Here is a 19,651-nt window from a genome sequence, read left to right as displayed (position 1 = left end):
CATATGCCTTTTCCATATCAAGTTTGCACATTATCCCTGTTTTCTGGGCTTTCATTCGACTATCAAGACATTCATTAGCTATTAACACCGCATCCAGGATCTGTCTTCCTTTTACAAAAGCATTTTGAGGTTGACAAACAATCTTCCCCATCACCTCGCTCAGTCTATTCGCAAGTACCTTGGAGATTATCTTATACACCCCACTCACTAGACTAATAGGCCTGAAATCCTTAATTTCCGACGCCCCCACCTTCTTAGGTATCAAAGCAAGGAACGTTGTATTAAGGCTTTTTTCAAATCTTCCATTGCTGAAAAACTCATGAAAGACCTTCAGCAGGTCTTCCTTAATAACTTCCCAACAACCCTGAAAGAAACCCATAGAGAAGCCATCAGGTCCTGGTGCCTTGTCCTTTGCCATTTTCCTCACTACTTCAAAAACCTCCCTCTCTTCAAAGTCCCTTTCGAGGCGTGATGCATCACTCAAGCCTATGGTGTTAAAATCTAGCCCATTCAGTGGAGGCCGCCATCCCACCTGCTCCTTGAGTAGATTCTCATAGAATTCCACAACATGATTTTGGATTACCTGTACATCTCTGCACTCTTCTCCATCCACCTTCAACATCTCAATATTATTATTTCTCCTGTGTGAGTTTGCAATTCTGTGGAAGAAACCCGTGCTCCGATCCCCTTCCTTCAACCATAGAGCCCTTGATTTTTGGCGCCAAGACATCTCTTCTAAAAGAATCAACCTTTCAACTTCTGCAACCAGCTCACCCTTCCTCTCTTGTTCCGCCTGAGTGAGGTGTTGTACCTCTTGCAGTCTCTCAATCTCCTGGATTTCTAACAACTTCGCTTTTTTCATTTCCCCTACGTTGCCAAAGGATTCCATGTTCCATACTTGTAAATCTTTTTTGAGAGCTTTCATTTTTGCGGCAAAAATGAAACTGGGAGTACCTTGGAACTGGTAGGAAGACCACCACTGTTTTACCCTATCCACAAACCCTTCCGATTTCAGCCACATATTCTCAAATTTAAACGGCCGACGACCCTTACGGATTCCTCCACAATTGAGCAAAATCGGCCAATGATCCGAGCAAATACGGGGCAACCGCTTCTGCCAAACCTCCGGATAATGACATTCCCATTCCGGTGAAATTAAAAACCGATCCAGTCGTGACCATGACTGATTATTAGACCATGTAGCGGTACCGCCAGCTAACGGCAGGTCTACCAAGTTCAGATCGAAAATGCATTCCGAGAAAGCTTCCATTGCTGGCCGTAATCTTCTACTTCCCGATGCTTCGCTTGGGAATCTCACAACGTTGAAATCTCCCCCTATACACCAAGGGAGATCCCACCAGTTGTGAATCCCAACAAGTTCATCCCATAACAAGCTTCTGTCTTTGTCTAAATTGGCGCCATAAACACCTGCAAAAGCCCAAAGATAATTATCTGCTACACTCTTAAAAGAGCAAGCCACCGTATAATCTCCAACAAACTCCTCCACCCTTTCTACAACACGTCTATCCCACAATACCACAATTCCTCCTGACGCCCCATTTGATGCCAAGTAAGCCCAATCTACATGAACCCCGCTCCATAAACTTCGCACAATTCCCCTATCAATATAATTCAACTTAGTTTCTTGCAGACAGACAATGTCCACTTTCCATTCCCTAATCATATTCCTTATCCGCAAGCGCTTATCTGCATCATTAAGCCCACGGACGTTCCAGGACACTATTTTTGGTTTCATGGAAGAACGGTCTGCCCCTTCCCCTTTACTCTACTCCTACTAGAGCTGCCCTCCACGTTCATAGACCAAGACAGTCTTTTGAGCTCCCGGTGCTTCTTTGATTCACCCTTATTTTTTTGTTTATGCCCTGCCTCAATTGCTGTAAACAAGGCCATGAACTGCTCCTCGTACCCCTCACATTCAAGCCCCACTATTTTCTGTATTTCTTTCACCTTGTGAAATACCCAATCCGATACGTTTGGTTGAGCTGGAAAACAGAAATTCAATGGAGTGGGTTCCTCCATTCTATTTAACTGGTTTCCTTGAAAAACTCCATCTAGAGTTATGTTTTCCAGCCCCATCTGTTCACCATCAAAAGGAACCTCAAAAACCCCCTCCACCGAAAGGTTACAGTTGTCGGGCCCCTCCCCCTCCAAAACTTCCATCTCCGAATCACTTTCTGAAAGGATTGAGAGTTCCAATCCACCTCCCTCTTGATCCCCTGCATAAATCGGCATCGTCTGGCCATCTCGGAGTGGGGAAAAAATTTCTGCCGTTGCCGGAATTGAAACGCTAAGGATTTGCCTAGGGTACTGTACACCCCTCGCTGCCGGCACCTTGCCGGAATTTCCCCCTGCTCCCGTCGGCACGTTCTGTGGAGTCGCCGTTGGCAAGTCATTCGCCGGCGAGCACAACACGAGCTCGGGCGTAGCCGAGACTACGTTGATGGCTAACGGGTCAAGTGAAAGATGCTCCGGGTCACGCGAAAGGGACAACGGGTCAGGGCTCTGGATGCGAGTGGGCTGGGCCAGCCCAAGCCCAGGCCCTGGGTCACACGAAATAAAGGGTGAGCCGGTCTCAGGGCTCGGGATGTGAGTGGGCTGGGTCAGCCCAAGCCCAGGCCCTAGGTCCCCTTCCTTAGCCGAGAGAGGCTGAGGCCCACACCTGGGCCCGTCTGGCCCTAGAAACGGCCCCGAGTCCACTACACCCTCAGCAAACTGCATCTTCCCCTTCCCTTTAAAATCCTTTCTCATCCCGACATATTCACGTACCTCCTGCAATTCCCGCTGCATTTTTATCAACTGCCCCTGCAGGTCTAACAGTCGCCTACTACTCACCCACGTCTCCTGCCCAACCTTAGGCCTGCCATAACCTGCACCCCGTACAGCTTGGATGGCTCGAGACTCAACCCCATCCCGCCCGTAGTCACCTGGTTTCTTCTCGCCGTGCACTGGTCTCGCCATCGTGAGAGCTTCTGCATACGTTAGGTTGGATTGTCTCACATTCTTCTCAACACCAACTAACTTTTTATTACAAGTAAAAGAATAATACACAATTTAACATAAATTATACTTATAAAAAGAAGAACAAAGTAATAACAGATGCCCAACTAACTTGCTTGTAAAGATGCCAAAACTGAATCTATTTTTTTAATAACGCAAAAGCTTAGCCCAAGTACACCAGATGTATTATGCATACAAGAGAAACACCTAATTACAAACACAAAAATATACAAGAAAATCATGAAGACTCAGCCTCTTAAAATCTATAACAGATGTCCAAATAAACAGAGTATTGAAGAAGGTTTTGAGCTTTTCCATCGTCACCTCATAGTCGACAAAATTGCTATCATTCATTTCCCACCAAAATTCACCACACAAAGCAGATAGGAGACATCCTCCACACTGATGTAATTTGGTAGCTGCCCTATAACCCTCTCCAGTTTCATGACTTTTTGATTTCTTTTCAGCTTGCTAGAGTGTAATTAGGTGTCTCTTTTGTATACTTCCTGTGTACATAGGCTTTGCCTAGTTGCATTCGTTCAATAAAGTTTATTACTTATCAAAAAAAAAAAAATAATCCTCTCCAGTTTGCAAAGAGGCCTACTATCCTTCTAGGCATAACCCAAGACAACTCAATTCTATCAAAGAAGTTGTTCCATAAGGCTCTGGAAACCTAACAAGGGAGTAAAAAAATGGTCTACAGATTCCCCTCTTTCTGCACATACAGCACCTATCAACCACAATGATATGACGTTTCCCTAGGTTATCCCTGGTGAGAACATTCATTAAAGAAGCTGTCCATGTGACAAAACTGCTCTTAGAGGTGCTTTGGTTCATCAAATACTCTTTTTTTTTTCTTTTTTCTTTTTATATATTTATATATATACACATAAGTAAAAGTTTATTGATATCAGTAGGCGTAGCCAATGGTTTATCAAATACCCTTCCAAGGAAAAGAGCTACTGTCCTGAGGTGCCAAAACTGAAACTAGAAGCCAATGATTGTCTATGTTTCAAAGTTTTGAATACCGTTTCGGTTAAGGCACTAGAACGAAATATTTTAGTACTGGTACCGTTTCGGGATAGTTTATATATAGATAAATTAATTATATATGTATAAATTATATTTCAAAATAACATCAATGCAAGTCTTAAAAAGTTAAAACACAGAATTATAAAACTCAATAATACTTTTAAGTTCTCAATCAATACTTGAGAAAATGGAATAAAAAAAAGTTAAGAAAATAGTTTTTAGATGTGAGAATTGGAGTAAAAATTATGAAAATACACTAAAAATACAAAAATATAAGTTTCGGCCGGTACACTGGATTTCGGCCGGTATTGACTGAAACGCACCGACATGGCTGGTATTTGATCCGGTGCAAAACAACTATTTCTTTTCTACCGGTGCAGTGACCGGTACGGTAAATACTAGCCGTACCGGCCGATACAATATAAATTCACAACTTTGCTATGTTTCAGTTATACCAACCCAGTCACAAAAGAGCCTGCCCCCAATGTTAAAAGGTTCCAACCAAGAAAAATTCAGTCAAAAGTATGTAGTGTCAAGAACAATGTATTTGTATCAAAAGAACTATTCAAACGAAATATATGTGGCGCTTGGCAAATTCACTTATTAAATGATCTGGATTATTTAGTCACATTCACCTATGCATACGCAATTTATTTGATTAAGAATCCACACAGTTCATGCATCTTCTAACCAACACAAACTCGTAAAATACTTCTTAAAACAACCTGCACAACCATTGTCTGGATATCAGATGGTTAGTGCATTGGCACCAAAAAAGTCAAAGCTTTACCAGAATCTTTTCATTGTCTACCATTCATATGCAAAATGCCGAGTATTTCTATTCGAGTCTTCTTCATTCTACATTTTTTCATATCATCTGAAAAATCAAACTTTGCCTAGACCTGAATATGGAAATTATTTTAACCCATCATTCCACTGCCTGCCCCAAAGTACAGCCGTGTTTTCCAGTTTGGATTTGGCATAACGTAAGCAGTATAACTCTAAACCAAAACATACCCAGTTTTTTATGGAACTTATGCATGACACGCTTACACGCTTATGTCCAGAAATACCCACTTACATGCTTATGTCCAAAAAATATCCTTGCCGATGGTCTGTGCACCCTTGGGATTAGTCGAGACGTTGTTCTGGGCACCCAGTGCCAATCAAAAAAAGCCATTCAATGGCTCAGTGGTATAGAACACTTGACTTGTACAGGTACTTATAAAAAAAATATAATATAGACAGGCCAGACCAAAACAAGCAAGAGAACAGTTCATACATGTATCTGTTTTGATAAGTTGAACATCACAGAAATTTATTGCTCACATGGATTTTTTTTTTCCTTGCATGACAGTAGGATCCGAACAAAACAAGGATATCTACTTTTTTTTTTTAGGGAGGGGGGGATATGTTAAGAAGGTACAATAGAAAGCATCAATATTGACCAACAAGAAATTATGAGATGTTCAAAGCCAAATCAGAGATACTGAAGACTGTCAAGAAATCACACTAAAGCAATCAGCTAATGAATATTACAAGTATCTTACTCTTCTTCTTGGGAAGAATCAACTGATTCTGTTGAGGGTGTGTTTCTGACCTGTATAAAAACCAATGAGTATATTCAGATGCCTGACAATGCACTTGAAGATGCAAAACTCTAAAAATTGGAGGACATCGCCTGTTTGTTTCATGCCTCAGTCAAAACAAAGCATCTGCCTGCCTAACCAAACACTCAGTCCTAAATTTAATTTCTCACATGCAGCTATGATTTTAAATGCGTACTAATATGTCAGACTGCTATGGCAAACAATCCACAAAATCTTGAACAAAACTTATAATCTTAAAAACAATTCTCATTAAACATAGAAGAAGAAATGGTAGCAGCAGTAGCACTAGAGGTGCCAATGATGAAAGCAAAAAGGACTGTTAGTAGTTGTAGCAATAGTAGTAACAGAAAGAAAGACAACTTATGAGGCTTTGGATACCATCAGAAGGACTCTTTGGATCATTCTTTCTTCTTTCATAAAATTAAGTTGATTAGACATTTTAAAGAACCTACAAACACCTTTCTCAAAGAGATGTATCATATTATCCGCTGCTTTTAAATTGAGAGCTCCTGATAGTACATTTAAAATAAAAGAAATTAAAGAAGCGTCAACAAATGACAACTCACATTGTCCCTTCCCCAGAATGTTGATTGCTTTGCATTGACATTTGATCCTGTAACTTTATTGAAGACATTCAACTGAGACATTGTCTTTCCAGGACCCTGTTCAATTCCAGGCATAGGCAATGGATACACTGGATCTATTGAAGACAGAATCTCCCCCACTGATTGGTAGGGCTCGCCAGCAGGTGACACACTTGGAGGGTCCACCTCATTAATTGATTTGTCATTTACCTTCTTCTGCTTGCCTCGTTCCTCAGACAGTTCACCATTTGGATCCCTCATTCGTTGATGATCAACACATAAATTAGAACTTTCAGTCGAGGCTTGATTTTTTTTACTAGGTGATCCAACATCTGAATTGTCACCCCTAAATGCCTGTTAAAAGTGTACAAAATGATATTAAATGTAAAGAAATTACAGATACCTGCACGCATACCCCGAAACAATCACAAATAATGATATCACTTTCTATAAAAAGTAACTTAACATAGACCTAAATTGGATGTCATGAAAATTGTGTTTCTATTTCTTTTCCAAACATGTGTTAATTGCCAAACACCATGGTTGGACCACCCCCATGGTTGTGTAGGTGGCCAAACACAATCAATTTTTTCTTTTGCATTTTTTTTTTTTGCAAGCAAGATTTTTTTTTTTTAATAAGCACAATGGTGCAACCCAAGTACACATGAGAGAAACTTAACTAGTAGAAGAAAAAGATTCTAGAAAATCATGGAGACCAAGATCATTAAAGTTTTTAAATACAGTCCAAGAGAGAAGAGTGTGAATAAAGAACTCTTGAGCTCCTTCCTCTTCCTCCTCAAAGGTTCTATCATTTCGTTCAGTCCATACTCGCCAAATGAGACAAATAGGGACTATCTTCCAGACTGCTGTAATTTGTGGGCTGCCATCTAGCCTTCTCCAAGCATAGAAAAGCTCCACAACTCTTCTAGTCATTACCCATGTCATTCCAACCTGCCTTAGGAAGTCACTCAACAATGCACTTGTGATCTCACAGTGAAGTATAAAATGATTGTGACTCCTCACTCCTCTCCCGAGTGTGGCTGTCCAATCAAAGAATGCAACTCTCATGGGTTCCTTCATCCGCCATTTGCTCTTCCATGGGAGAGGTTTAACATCATGAGTGCATCGAATGTTATAAAAAAAGTGTAGACATCCCATTCTTTGACGGAGTCCAATGAATCTTATCCTCATTTCCCCTTCTCATTCTAGTGGAATATGACAAGTTAAAAAACTCAATAAAATCATCCATCTCCCAATCTTGTGCCTCTCTAAAGACGTTAACATTTCATTGAGTAGCATTACTCAAAATCACCAAAGTCCTGAAGGGCCCTATCCTTACACCACCAATCAAGCCAAAATCTCATTTCAGATCCATCTCCCACCCCAAATCTTACTAGTCATAGAACTTCCCCCAACCTCTCCTACTATTCTTCCATAGACCTCCTCCATATAGCCCTTGTCCCTCATTTGTACTCCATCCACCCCACATGCATCTATACTTGGAATCCACTATCTTTGTCCATAAAGCATCCCTTTTTTTGATATTGCCATAACTATTTCCCCAAAAGAGCACGGTTGAACAACGGCAAATTACAAACCCCCCAAACCTCCCTCCTCAACTAGGGTGCAAATATTATCCCAATTAACCAAATGGACTTTTTCTTCTTCCCATAATCTGCCCCACAGGAAGTCTCACCGTAATTTCTCGATGCAATTAGCAACACTAGAACTCTAGAAAGAAGAGGGGAAAAAAAAGACATGAAGCATGTAGGTAAATTGGAAAGAGTGCTCTTGATCAAAGTGACCCTACTGCTTTTGAATGCATTCTCTTCCAACCAGCTAGGCAATGTTCAATCTTCTGAATATCTCATTCCATACATTTTTTGCCCTAAATGCGGCCCCCAAATCAAAGGCCTAGATACCTCATTAGTAAGGAAGTCACCTTACAATTCAAACTAACTGCCAAGATTTCCACATTACCACCTGACCCACTGGAACCAATTCCAACTTGGCTAAGTTTATATTTAACCTGATACCACTTCCAAAGATAGGATTAGAGCTCTCGAGCATCTGAGTTGATTTATATCAGCCTCACAAAACAACAATGAGTCGTCTGCATACAAAAGATCAGTTAAATTTATTGTCGAAGTGTTTTGTGCCCCCACAGAGAAGCCTGAGATGAAACTCCCTTCAGCCAATGCCAATATCATTTTAATAACAGCTTCCATGGCCAAAAAAAAACACGAAGGTGACAAGCAGTCCCCCGGTCTCAAGCCTCTAGAACTGCCAAAGAACCTAGAAGGAGTGTCGTTTATTAAAGCAGAGAAACATCTGGTAGATATTCAATATTGCGTCCAGAGTCACCATTTTTCCTAAAACCACATCTCTCCAACAAATAAGGATTTCTCATTTGATAAGATCATATGCCTTCTTGATATCCACTTTGCATTATGCTCCAGGAACTCCAGCTTTAAGTCTACAATCCAGTTATTCATTAGCTATAAAAAGGGAATCTAAAATTTGTCTGCTTCAAATAAAGGCATTATACAGTCTCGAAATAATCTTTTCAAACACCGAGCTCAACCTGTTAGAAGTACTAATGAGATGATCTGATACATTCCTCCCACTAAGCTTATAGGTCATCTTTTATGTACACCGCCCCAATTGTTTTTGGTATAAGAGTAATGAATGTAGCATTTAAGCTCTTCGCAAATTTGCAACCTTCATGAAACTCATGAAAAATATGCATGATATCCTCCCTTACAATATCCCAACACACTTGAAAGAAAGCTAAAGTTAAACCACAAGGGCCCGGAATCTTTTCACCATCCAAAGCTTTCACAACTTTGAGCACCTTTGTCTCTTCAAATGGCCTCTCAAGCCACTAGGCCTCCTCCTCCCCGATTGAATCAAAGGAAATTCCATCTAATCAAGGTCTCCAAGAAAGGTGCTCAATAAACAATCGCTCAAAAAACTGCACAATGGGATTATAAGTCACCTCTTGAATCGTAGATATAGAGCCATCAACTAGGAGCATCTCAGTCCAATTGTTTCAGCGATTCAACTTTGTTACTCTATGAAAAAGAATCCATGCATCTATCACCTCTTCTCAAAAAAGTAGCCCTAAACTTCTACCTCCAACACAACTCCTCTAATAAAGTAACCCACTCCCAAGTCTAGCTTGACTTGGTTCCTCCTCCCCTGTTCCTCCTCACTTAAAGATCTTGTTCCTTCTACACTATCCAAAGCTTGTAATTCTTCCATAAGATCCTTTGTTCAACATTGCCATTAATCTATTTGCTCCACTGCTTTAGATACCCTTTAAATGCCTTCTTTTCTGGCCAAAATGTAACTTGATGAGCCATGAAAATGATAAGATGGCCACCATTATCTTATCATATCAACAACGCCTTCAGTTTTTAACCACATGATCTCAAATTTGAAATGTCTTCTTCCTCCATGGATAACACCACTGTCCAATAAATTGGATCTGAACAATATCAGGCCAACCTTTTTGGCTCAAATAGGGATAATGGGCCTCCTCCCTCTGGGGAAATTAGAAATCAATATATTCTAGACCACAAAGGAGAATCCTGATTGTTTGGAACATGTAAATGTTCTGCCAACTGGAGTACCCAAAATTGCTTGCTCAGAAATAAATTCAGAGATCTCCTCCATCAGAAGACTACAGATGCATCTCCAGATCTCTCACTTAAGAAGCATGTAACATTGAAATCAACATTAATAATCCATTTACATCCCACCAACTACTCAAACCGGCCAATTCCACCCGAAGTAGTATTTTTTTACGATCATAATTAGGCTTGTATATGCCCAAAAACACCCAATCAAAATCATCTACAGCATTTCTGAAAGAACATGCAATTGTATATTCCCCCAATACTCCTCCACTTTCTCTACTACCCCTTGATCCCACATAAGCAACGCTCCTCTTGTAGCCCCTCAAGACACCAAGAAATTCCAATCCAATGGTTGACAGCCCCACTAACTTCTAACCCAAGTTCTAGAGATGACTCCATCTAAGTCTCCCATAAGCATATAATATGTCTACCTTCCACCTTCACAAAATTTTTTTATTCTATTTTTTTTGATAGGTAATCAAGAAGTTTTATTCATAGGAGTAGGCAAAACTCAAGTACACAGGGAGAATACATGTGGATAACCTAATCAGAGTTTACAATAAAAAGTAGGAGAACATGGACATTTAGCCTATTACAAACAATAGCCCCTGCCCATAAGAACAAAGTTTTTTTTAAAAAAACTTTAACTGGTACGGCCTCTTGGTGAGCAAGTTTTATTTAAACAAAGCATTTTATGTAATTCTCTTACACTTTACTTGAGATACACATATGATATTGATAGCCACTCATTAAAAAAACTTATTTGATTGTCATAATCAAATTAAAGTACATGCTTGAATCAAAATATACCAAAAGGGTCATGACCAAAAATGCTCAAGAATTGTAGGTATTGACTTCTATGCCAACATAAGCAATCAAATATCTTTCCATCTAGAGAGCCAATTTGGACTATTACATCAAGTTCAAAGCATATACATCACATCACATATGATATTATGTGGAGCTATGGTAGGTAAATGATCTTCAACATTATCTAAATAATTAAGAAAATTTGTTTACATTAATTTCTGGGTCAAATGATAAAAGCGCACTTTTTGTTCTTTAAGCTTGCACAAAAAGCCCCCAAAAGTGCGCGAAAGCACGCTTTTGTAAATGCTATTCACTTTTGATAAGCGAAGTGCTTTGGCCTTGGTGCCTTGTGCTTTGCGCTTAAGCATGCTTTTAACAACACTGCCCCTAATATTCCAAGACAACAACTTGGCTTCAGAAAGAAACATTCTTCACCCTCCTCTTACCTCTGCTACAACTACTGCTACCTCCTTGATGATCATAATTTATAGAACATGAGTCTTTCTAATTCTTTTCCCGTCTTGGAGGGGTAAAGTCAGGCTCCTTAGAGATGTGACCTGCTTCAATGGCCATAAGCACAGCCATGAGTTGTGTTTCAAATCTCACGAACAAAAGCCCCATGGATTTTTGGATTTCCATTGCCTTCTAAATCACCCAATTAGAAGAATCTATGCCATTCTGAATTTTTATATTCCCTCCAGGGAAATGAACTCAATGGAACAGGCTCCTCTACAGCATCTTCCAATTCTCCACTTCCATTTCCCATGACAATACCGCCTCGAACTACTGCCATGCCCCTCAACCCCATCTCCAGTTGCCAATTCACCTGTCACCCCAGATCACATTCGGAAAAAAATACACGTGCTGACCCAAATAACACCTTACCCTCTTTCAGCATCAAAGACCACTTGTCCACCATGTCCACTCTCTTCACCCCAGTTATGGTCACCACAGTCCTCTCTTTCTTCATTTACGCATAAATCATACCTAGCAAGTGACACCGATATAACACCCTTGCATGCGGCAGCCTTTGCCATACATCAGTCTGTAGTGGTGTCCGTCAGCTTTGTCTGTGGCTATTTAGACACTTCCTCACCAAGAGGAGCTCATATTTCGCCCATCTCCATCTGTCTGCACTTCTTAGTAATCGACACTTCATGAAATTTACCCTATAAACAGACCAATCAACCACTTTACCTCCCACTGGAGCATCTGCAGTCACCAGCGACTTTTCTGTGCAACTGCCAGCAGACATAATGTCTCCCCTGTTGCTGCTGTGTTTGTTTTTGCTTCAGTGCTCATTCAACTAGAAGTTGACTTGATTGTTTTCGAGCACCACACATAACCTACGGACCAAGTTATCTCTAAACCACAGCCCAAAGACTTAAGACATATTGGGCTCAGAAAAACCAACCTGTTACAAAGCCCTTTACCTTTAGCCTGCTTCTCTTCCTCATACTGACTGGACCCTTCATTTAATACCTTTCATTTCAAGGCCTGGCCAGACCCAATTCCATTTGTTTTTAAAATCCCATCAGCTTCCTCCCAAATCTCCTTCATATGTTGTCTTAACAGATTTAGTTAACCCAGAAGCCTCCTTTCCTCTGCGCTGCCTTAAAAACAGCAAAGTCATCCTTTTTCTGCAGGATTTGCTCCCTGCCCAAGCATGCCAGAGACAGCTTTCTTTTCAACCACACACCCCTCTGACATGCCCCTGCATCTTGCCTCTCGCCGGAACACCATTTGCAGTGGCTATCACCTCCACATAGGACCTGCCAGCAGCAACTTCAGCATTTCTGCTCACCGTATTCTCCTTCCATGAGTGAAATTTGTGCATTATCCTTGAGGTTTCTTGGGATTCTTGTTGATACCCAGCTCCACCCATTGCATTTAGGAAAACGAAGTCCCACGTAGTTGATCTGCGATGGATTTGCACCCCTTCCACTCCTTCCCTTCAGGGATCATAATAATATCATGGTGTACACCACAACCATATTCTGCCAACACTGCATAATGCCCATGAGTGTTGAGGCATCTTTGTGCAAGATATGCTCTGTTTCGAACACAATGAGTTCTTACAAATCTGATCTCTCATCCAGCTTGATGCATTCATCCACCATAGATGCTAATCACCCCACACTGATTCAACCCAGCACAATTTGCCTAGCTGACTTTCTGCTCTTCTTTGTTATATGCAACATAAAGACTCCATCCTTCACCGTGAACTTGAACACCTTTGCTTCTATCAACAAATACTTAACAGAATCCATATTCAGACCCCTAAACTCCACACACCATTAAGAGGCAGTATCCATATGCAAATAGTCTATTTCATTGGAATTCTCTTTTACATTTATTTCAAACATTTTGGTTTTTGGTATTTTAGGAATTCTAATCTAATTCCAATGAAGACATCATTGTTACCGTATAACATTTTAGGAGTTTATACAACTTAGGACTCTGTTATTATTAGCTGTATATATTATCTTACCATGTATATAGGCGAAATAATAGGAGATAAGTTAGCCTCCTGGTGTATAGCATTTTGACCTACTTTCCTTGTATAGAGTTTTACGTTGATAATGAAAAGTGGCCAAGAAAACTGGGGAGCCGATTTTACCAAAAACTTTCTCTGGGTATCATTGATTTTCTGAATATATTGACAATCATGGGTTTTCAGAAAATCAAAGAATAGGAATAATATTAGGAATGGGCATCCAAATAGGAATGCACATTCCATGTACCAAATATATGGTTGAAGTTAATAACTCTATGCTCAAATCTGTGCATAAATGGACAACTGTCTGCAGAAATACTCGCTTCTCATCCTTTTCGATTTTCTGAATTCTTGCTGGGGCATTACCCTAGCTAGGTGTTTTCCTTTGTATACTTCCGGTGCACATGCGTGGTGCCCTAGCACACTCTTAATAAAATTTTGATATCTATACTTATCAAAAAAGAAGGTAGTTGACATCTAAGGTTGGGCTAGATTCAATGAAAGCTGACTTAGTTGTGAACAAAGTAGCTAATTTAGATAAAGACTATGAATATTTTTTTTGATGAATAAATAAGGTATATTGATCAAAAATGGAAATATCAGTACACAATTCTAATGCCCTAACTAGGTAGGCACATTAGAGACAAGAAAATCATGAAAGGCCATGCCGTTAAAATCAACAGCAATAGCCCAACTACAGAGAGTTCTAAAAAATAAAAGTTTAAGCTCCCCTAACGATCTCTCTTGATCTTCGAAAGTCCGCACATTGCGCTCCTGCCACAGGCACCACATAATGCATAGAGGGATCATCTTCCAAATTTCTTTAATTGGTTGTCTGCCTCTTATGTTGGACCAACTAGCCAAAGCTGCCTCCACTGTCTTCGGCATAACCCAGGACATATCCAATCTAGCAAAAACCTCATTCCAAAGAGTCCTAGCTTTATCACAATGCAAAAGTAGATGCTCTACCGACTCTCCCCCACCTCTGCACATGCAACACCAATCTGCAATGATGATCCTTCTTTTTCTCAAATTATCAGTGGTAAGAATCTTTCCCAAAGAAGCAATCCATACAAAGAAAGAAACTTTGGGAGGGGCCTTGTGTCTCCAGATCTTCCTCCAAGGGTATTGAGTGTTAGGCACCTGGGTTAGGGCTTTATAGAAGGAGCGAACCGAAAAAGTACCTTTGCCTGTTAGAGTCCACCACATAACATCCTCTTGTTGCCTGTTTGGTCTTATGGAGTATAGGAGTCCATAGAAGTCTGCAAAACTGCTTATTTCCCAATCATGTGCCTCCCTAGTAAAATTAATGTTCCAAATTATCTGTCCCCCTGCAATCTCCATAATCTCTGACACTGCAGCATCCTTTTCCCTTGCAATCTGGAAGAGGGAGGGATAGAGTTCTTGTAACGCCCTATTACCACACCAAACATCTCCCCAGAATTTAATTCTCGAACCCACACCCAGATGGAGCTGAACGTACCGGTTAAAAACCCCCCACCCTTTTCTAATATGTTTCCACAAACCAACCCCATAGGCCCCCCTTACATCTCTAGTACACTAGTCACCCCATAAACCACCATATTTCTTCTCGATCACCAATTTCCATAAAGAGTCTGGTTCCTTAGCAAATCTCCACAGCCATTTGCCTAATAGAGCTCGATTAAAAACCCTTAAATTTCTGATCCCCAAACCTCCTCCTGAGATAGGGCGCTGCACTTGCCCCCAATTAACCAAGTGAAATTTGAACTCCTCCCCCATACCCCCCCACAAAAAATCACGTTGGAGTTTCTCAATACGTGTCACCACACTAGCAGGTATTGGGAAAAGAGATAGAAAATACGTAGGAAGGTTAGAAAGTGTACTCTTTATCAAGGTAATCCTTCCACCTTTTGACAAGTACATTCTCTTCCACCCTACTAGTCTTCGCTCTATTTTCTCGATCACTGTATCCCATATCGAAAGCGCCCTCGAAGCACTCCCCAAAGGAAGTCCCAAATATGTCATAGGAAAGACTGAAATCTTGCATCCCAACGTCCTAGCCAGCTGACGTATATTCGACACTTCCCCAATCGGTACCATTTCTGATTCCTCTAAATTCACCCTCAACCCGGAAATTGCTTCAAAACAGTAGAGTAGCACCTTCAAAAATTGCATCTGATTTTGATTTGCTTCGCACATGATAAGAGTGTTATCTGCAAATAGTAAATGAGAAATGTTAATAATACCTCCCTCCGGGGTGCCAATCTGGATGCCGTTTAGGAGACCATTCACAACCATAACCTCGAGCATCTTGCTTAGAGCCTCCATAACTATTACAAACAGCATAGGTGATAACGGGTCCCCTTGTCTCAGCCCACGAGAACTACTAAAAAAACCCACTGCACTTCCATTTACCAACACAGAGAACTTTGGTGTAGATATGCACCAATGAATCCATGCACTCCATCGCTCCCCAAAACCGCATCTCCTGAGCATATGGAGAAGGAAATCCCAATTAACATGGTCATAGGCCTTCTCCATATCTAGTTTGCACATAACCTTTGAGTTCCGGGCTTTCAAACTACTGTCAAGGCATTCATTAGCAATTAGCACCGCATCCAAAATCTGTCTACCTTTTACAAAAGCGTTTTGAGGTTTTGTGACAATCTTCCCCATCACCTCGCTCAATCTGTTTGCTAATACTTTAGAGATGATCTTATAAACCCCATTCACTAAGCTGATAGGCCGATAATCTTTGATCTCCATAGCCCCCACCTTTTTAGGTATCAATGCTAAGAAAGTAGTGTTAAGGCTTTTCTCAAATTTACCAGACACAAAGAACTCTTGAAACACCTTCATGAGGTCATCTTTTATCACTTCCCAACATTCTTGGAAGAAACCCATAGAGAATCCATCTGGCCCTAGAGCCTTGTCCCTGGCCATTTTCCTTATTACTTCATAAACCTCTATCTCCTCAAAATCCCTTTCCAAGCGTGTCGCCTCACTCAAGTCGATGGTATCAAAGACCATCCCATTCAGGGGGGGCCGCCAGCCCACTTGCTCCGATAGCAAGTTCTCATAGAAGTCAACGATATGGTTATGTACTAACTGCTCATCCCTACATTCCACCCCTTCAATTTTCAGCACCTCAATATTATTATTTCTTCTATGAGAGTTTGCAATTCTGTGAAAAAAGCTCGTGCTTCAGTCTCCTTCCCTTAACCACAATGCCCTGGACTTTTGGCGCCAGGACATCTCTTCTAATAATAGAATCCTCTCCACTTCAACAACCAACACAGCCTTTCGATCTTGTTCGTCCTGGGTAAGTGCTTGAACCTCTTGGAGCCTTTCTAACTCCTGAATTTCCAGCAACTTAATTTTTTTGTTTTCCCCCACATTACCAAAGGACTCCACATTCCACGCTTTTAGGTCTCTTTTAAGTGCTTTTAATTTCCCCGCAAGAATGAAACTGGGAGTACCTTGGAACTGATAGGAAGACCACCATTGTTTGACCCTATCAACAAAGCCTTCCGATTTTAGCCACATGTTTTCAAATTTAAAAGGTCTGCGTCCATTCCTCACTCCTCCACAATCCAGCATAATAGGCCAATGATCCGATCCAATACGAGATAGATGTTTTTGCCATACATCTGGGAATTGCCTTTCCCATTATGGAGAGATTAGGAACCGATCCAACCGAGACCATGACTGGTTATTAGACCAAGTTGCAGTTGTCAAGATGATTCAATACCTCCTGAGTGAGGGTTTCCTTTCATTATATAGGCACAAGTGTGCAAGATACAAGGCTGAAATCAAGGCTAAATTACAGGAATTAAATCTATTTACAAGAAAGGAAACTATGACTATGTACAAAATCTGTCTAAGTATGGAAAGTCTGCTATCTAAATAAGGAAGTAAATATATACAACTCATAACAGAAAATAAGACAAGTGGAGACGTATCATGCTGTCATCCCCCCTCAAATTGATGCTGGTCAGTCAAGAAGCATCAATTTGCCCACAAGAAACTGATGACGGTGTCGTGTCATGGCCTTAGTAAATACATCAGCAATCTGGAGGTCAGTAGAAATATGAGGAAGAGAAATGATGTGAGTGTCCAATACTTCCCGAATGGAATGATAGTCCACCTCAATGTGTTTCGTGCGTTCATGAAAAACGGGATTGGCAGCAATTTGAATGGCACTAGTGTTGTCAGCGTGGAGAGGAGTAGGATCAGACTGAGCGCAACCAAGCTCAGCGAGGAGACCACGAAGCCAAAGAATCTCAGAGCAAGCAGCAGACATCGCACGGTATTCAGATTCAGTGGAAGATTTGGAAACACGATCCTGTTTCTTACTCTTCCAAGAGATCAAGTAGTCACCAAGAAACATGCACCAGCCTGTAACAGAGCGTCACGTATCAGGACATCCCGCCCAATCAGCGTCACTGTAAGCCACAAGATTAAGAGAAGTCCCAGTAGGAAAGAACAGGCCACGGCTAGGAGAGCCGCGAAGATAGCGAATAATACGACGAACAACAACAAAATGTAGATGACGGGGAGCCTGCATGAACTGACTAACCTGCTGGACAGCAAATGAAATATCAGGCCGAGTAATAGTCAAATAGTTCAGGCTCCCCACTAATTGTCGATACAGAGTAGGATCAGAGAGGAGATCACCCTCGTCCCGACGATATTTCGTGTTTACTTCCAAAGGAGTATCCACAGAAGAAGTATCCTGGAGACCAGCCAAAGTAATCAGATCCTAAGTATATTTATGCTGATTCAAAAAAATGCCAGATAGATCAGTATGAACTTCCAACCCCAAGAAGTATGTAAGAGGACCAAGGTCCTTCATATGAAATGAGGCTTGAAGATGTTGCTGCAGTTGGGTGATCAAGACAGAATCCGTCCCAGTAATAACAATATCATCAACATAAACCAGAAGAAGAACAATTCCAATCGATGTTTTGCAGAAAAATAAAGAAGAGTCATATTGACTCTGCTTAAAGGAAAATTGAAGCAAAGTGGAGCGGAATTTATCAAACCATGCACGAGGAGCTTGTTTCAACCCATATAACGAGCGTTTCAACTTACAGACATCTGAGGGAGAAGAAGAGGACAAACCAGGTGGAATGGTCATGTATATCTCTTCTTTAAGGTCGCCATGAAGAAAGGCATTTTTGACATTCATTTGATGAAGAGACCAACCTTTAGAGGCAGCAACAGAAAGGACAGTTCGCACTGTAGTCATCTTAGCCACCGGAGCAAAAGTCTCCTCATAGTCCACTCCATACTCTTGCCTATTGCCAAGTGCAACCAAACGGGCCTTATATCGATCCAGAGTCCCATCGGAACGCAGCTTGATAGAATAAACCCATTTGCAACTAATAGGTTTCACCTGAGCAGGACAAGGGACAACATCCCATGTATGATTATCTTGAAGAGCTTGAAGTTCATCAGCCATCGCCCCACGCCAACAATCATGTTTAGCGGCCGCAGAATATCCGGACGGAATAGGAATGGAAGACAAAGTAGTATGAAGAGAGGTATGGGAGAAACCATACCGATCAGGCGGACGAGACACTCTGGTCGAACGACAAGGAACTGTGATAGTGTCTGGATCACCCGTAGAAGATGCAGTCGGAGCAGGCTCAGATGGCGGATCAGGCTCAGGAAGGGGCAAAGTAGGATGTCATCTTTCATAGACAAGGCCAGGTTTGAAGCGAACAGAAGAAGAAGCCAAGTCATCAAAATTAGGCAAGACAGGCATCTCAGGCAAAGACTCAACATGAGAAGAAAAGAATGACTGATTTTCAAAGAAAACAACATGACGAGAAATGCGAAATCGGTTAGAGTATGGATCATAGCAAACATAACCTTTGTGTGAAGTACTATAACCCATAAAAGCACATTTGACCGATTGAGCAGATAGTTTATGACGCTCATGGGAAGGTAAATGAACAAAACAAACACAACCAAAAGTATGCATATCAAGGTAGCTAGGATGCCGATGATAAAGACGAAAGTAAGGAGTTTCAAAATTCAGGACACTCGACGGCAATCTATTAATTAAATAAACAGCCGTAGACAAGGCTTCAACCCAGAATTTAGAAGGAACAGATGATTGAAGCAATAAAGTACGAACAACATCCAACAAATTTCGATTTTTATGTTCAGCGACACCATTCTGCTGAGATGTATAAGGACAAGAACGTTGAGAAACAATGCCACGTTGTTGAAGAAAATCATGAAACTCACGAGACATATATTCACCACCTGAATCAGTCCTTAGAATTTTAATGTGAGAAGCAAATTGAGTCTCAACATAAGCAGTGAATTGTTGGAAAACAGAGAAGACCTCAGATTTAGAACGAAGAAAATAAATCCAGGTATACTTCGTATAATCATCAATGAAAGTAACAAAGTATTTATAATTGGCATGCGAGATAACAGGAGAAATGCCCCACACATCACTAT

At 41.0% G+C, this 19,651-nt stretch overlaps 1 protein-coding gene across 4 annotated transcripts in view; it reads right to left on the bottom strand.

Moving 5' to 3' along the window:
- LOC122294292 (rho GTPase-activating protein 7-like) overlaps positions 1-19,651 on the bottom strand; it is a 77,429-nt gene that overhangs the window by 9,107 nt on the left and 48,671 nt on the right. For all 4 annotated transcript variants that reach the window (XM_043102906.1, XM_043102904.1, XM_043102905.1 and 1 more), the window contains exons 14-15: positions 6,227-6,598; positions 5,601-5,650 (exon numbers count right to left, since the gene is read on the bottom strand). In XM_043102906.1, coding sequence (XP_042958840.1) covers positions 5,601-5,650; positions 6,227-6,598 — 422 coding nt within the window. The remainder of the gene's footprint in view (positions 1-5,600; positions 5,651-6,226; positions 6,599-19,651) is intronic.

Source organism: Carya illinoinensis, chromosome 14, assembly GCF_018687715.1.
Source record: "Carya illinoinensis cultivar Pawnee chromosome 14, C.illinoinensisPawnee_v1, whole genome shotgun sequence".
Classification (NCBI taxonomy): Eukaryota; Viridiplantae; Streptophyta; class Magnoliopsida; order Fagales; family Juglandaceae; genus Carya; species Carya illinoinensis.
The sequence above is the reverse complement of the archived record's forward strand: the minus strand, read 5'-3'. Positions and strand labels throughout refer to the sequence as shown.